Source organism: Vitis riparia, chromosome 18 (assembly GCF_004353265.1).
Source record: "Vitis riparia cultivar Riparia Gloire de Montpellier isolate 1030 chromosome 18, EGFV_Vit.rip_1.0, whole genome shotgun sequence".
Lineage (NCBI taxonomy): Eukaryota > Viridiplantae > Streptophyta > Magnoliopsida > Vitales > Vitaceae > Vitis > Vitis riparia.
Genome location: NC_048448.1, coordinates 18258203 through 18260732, shown reverse-complemented (window position 1 = coordinate 18260732; position 2530 = coordinate 18258203). Strand labels below are relative to the sequence as shown.

The 2530-nt window shown below is 38.7% G+C and overlaps 1 protein-coding gene across 1 annotated transcript; it reads left to right on the top strand.

Moving 5' to 3' along the window:
- Window positions 1-662: 662 nt before the first annotated feature.
- On the top strand, window positions 663-1112 carry LOC117905496 (NADH dehydrogenase [ubiquinone] flavoprotein 2, mitochondrial-like). The gene has a single exon (XM_034818404.1). It carries the CDS (start codon window positions 663-665, stop codon window positions 1110-1112), a length of 450 nt encoding a protein of 149 aa, XP_034674295.1.
- Window positions 1113-2530: the final 1418 nt, after the last annotated feature.

Here is a 2530-nt window from a genome sequence, read left to right as displayed (position 1 = left end):
CAAAATCTTCCAAGTTTCTTACTATCTCTTTCTGGAGAACTAGCTAATGATGAAAACCACTCTGTCAAGAATGGGTTTATGAACTACAAAAGGAGTGCTTCTTCATGGTCCACATGGTGGTCGCTCTCTTCTGCCTCCTGCTTGTTATCGCCTACACCCACAAGTCAGACACTTTCGTCCGCATCAATGTCGGCATGGCCACTTTCATCGTCGTTCTTCTCGTGGTTCCGATAATGGATATTGTGCACGTTTTCTTGGGACTGTCCTTCAAACCATCACTCCAAATATTGGCTGCAACTCCAATCTTCGAGAAGCTTCGGTCCGCTCCATCATACATTGACTCCGACTTTGATCTTGGAACAGACGCCATCTCTCAGTGTCTTCACTCCACTCATCCCGCCGTTGTCGACCAAGCCATTAGAGAATCATGTCGACAACGTCCCTCTGCTTCGACAAGCTTCCATAAACACCGCCCGAAACGTGGTGCATTGGACTTGCCGTGGCAGCGCTCTACAAGCCCTCCTTATCATTTGTATCGTGGGCGGTCCCAACTCCAACGACTAAGGCACCAGCGGAATCCTTCTCCTCACCGTCGGCTTGCCTGATTTCAGTCAAGGGTTCTGTTGCTTTCAGACCGTGGCTCGTTATCAGGTTGTCCTTGTATGATACGTGGTTCACGAGAAATAGAAGATGCCTTGCTAAAACACTTAGGAGTGAAGCGCAATGAAGTGATAAAGGATGGTTTGTTTTGTGTCGGTGAAGTGGAATGCGTGGGATGTTGTGTAAATGCTCCTATGATCACAGTGGCAGACTATTCAACTGGACCTGAAGGATATATCTACAACTACTATGAAGACCTCACTCCAAAACGTGTGGTGGAGATTGAAGAGGCTGCTAATCACGGGGTTGTGGTTTTAAGACAGGCCTTTGCTAAGAGAGTTGGAGCTGTGAAAAGCAAGGGAAAGAAAAAGGAATTGTCGCCACAAGATGCGACAAATATGATCCAAATGAGTTTCCAAGCTTATCTGATACGTAGATCCCAGGGCTCTTCGTGCCCTTCTAGAGCTGGCAGTTGCCAAGGCCAAGTCGAAGGAGATCAGAGTATTGTTTAACAACTATCGCCGCCTTATTGCACAGAGATCTATAGGCAAAGCCCATTACCTCTAACATTTAGCTGGAATTGCCAACTCAAAAATATCTCTCATTATTAAGAATGGAAAGGCTCTTCATCTGCATGACCATCTTGGGGTACTTTTGACCGACTCTCACTCAATCTCCAGCTTCAGTACACTCATCATTCTACAAAATTCATCATCCCAGCTTCATCGGGGCTTCAGAAACGACATGCAATTAGTGTTCAAGGTGCCCCAAGTTCAGGCTTCCAGACCGCATGGTGAATGGCCACTTTCAAGCCACATGTCTTTCTGTCTTTGTTTCACCTTTGATTTTAAAATAATCCCTCAAATCCCAATTTTCAAATAGTTTTCAAAATTCTAAATTCTTTCAAATGATTTTAATTCTTTAATTTTTCTTTCTTGATTTTAAATAAATCCAATCTTAAATAAATCAATTCCTACCATTTTCCACTAAGCATGCATTATTCTTATTTTATTTATTTATTTATTTATTTATTTTTATTTTTATTTTTATTCTTATTATTATCTTCCCTTGATTTTAAGCATTTTCCATCTTTTTAATAAAAAAATTCGCTGCAATTTTCTTTCCAAAAAGACACTTTCAAAATTTCTTCGTTTTTTTAAATGTTTTAAAATAATTAAGTGTGAATTTATTTTCGTAATTCTTAATTATAGAATTTATGGAATTAATTCATGCAAAAATAAACGGGCTTTGGTGGGGGCTCTACATATGAGATTTTATGATTGATTGATTGTTTGGTTGATTCAATTGTCATACATGATTGATTTATTCTGCTCTATGACATGCATGAGATTATTCCTTAATTGTGCACTAACCCCCTCTCTTGATAGCGCATAACAGCTCCTTTCTCAGGTACGCACCTACTCTCACTACGGTCGTTCTTTATTGAATGTTTTGATTCTCACATGTGCATGATCACTCTAAGTATTCATTGATTCCCTCATCAATTGTCATAGTTGCTTCATTTTATTAGTAGAGACCCGACTTTAGGGACTTAGAGGGGTGCTACGGTCTTTACCGTACCTTCCTGATAAGTAACCTGACCCCCGAACCCAATCTGGTTTTTCACAGATCACCCTTCCATAATAAGGAGTCACACTTAGGGTTTTTCTTTCTTATTTTGTTTACCCTTTAAAAATAAAACAAAAATAAGTGGCGACTCCAAGTCATTTTCTTAATCAATAAAAATCATTTTTCAAATAAAAATCAAGCTCGTCATCAAGTGGAAAACGCATGAGCCGAAATGCGGGGTCCATAATAAGTATTTATCATTGTAACATATTAACTGAAATAAGAATATGAAAATTTTAAATAATTTTTTATTTTGAAAGAAAATTTAACCTATAGTGAAATAAATCATTATAATATTTAA

Coding starts and splice junctions, on each gene's coding strand:
- LOC117905496 (XM_034818404.1), top strand. CDS start 663: ATGATACGTGGTTCACGAGAAATAGAAGATGCCTTGCTAAAACACTTA.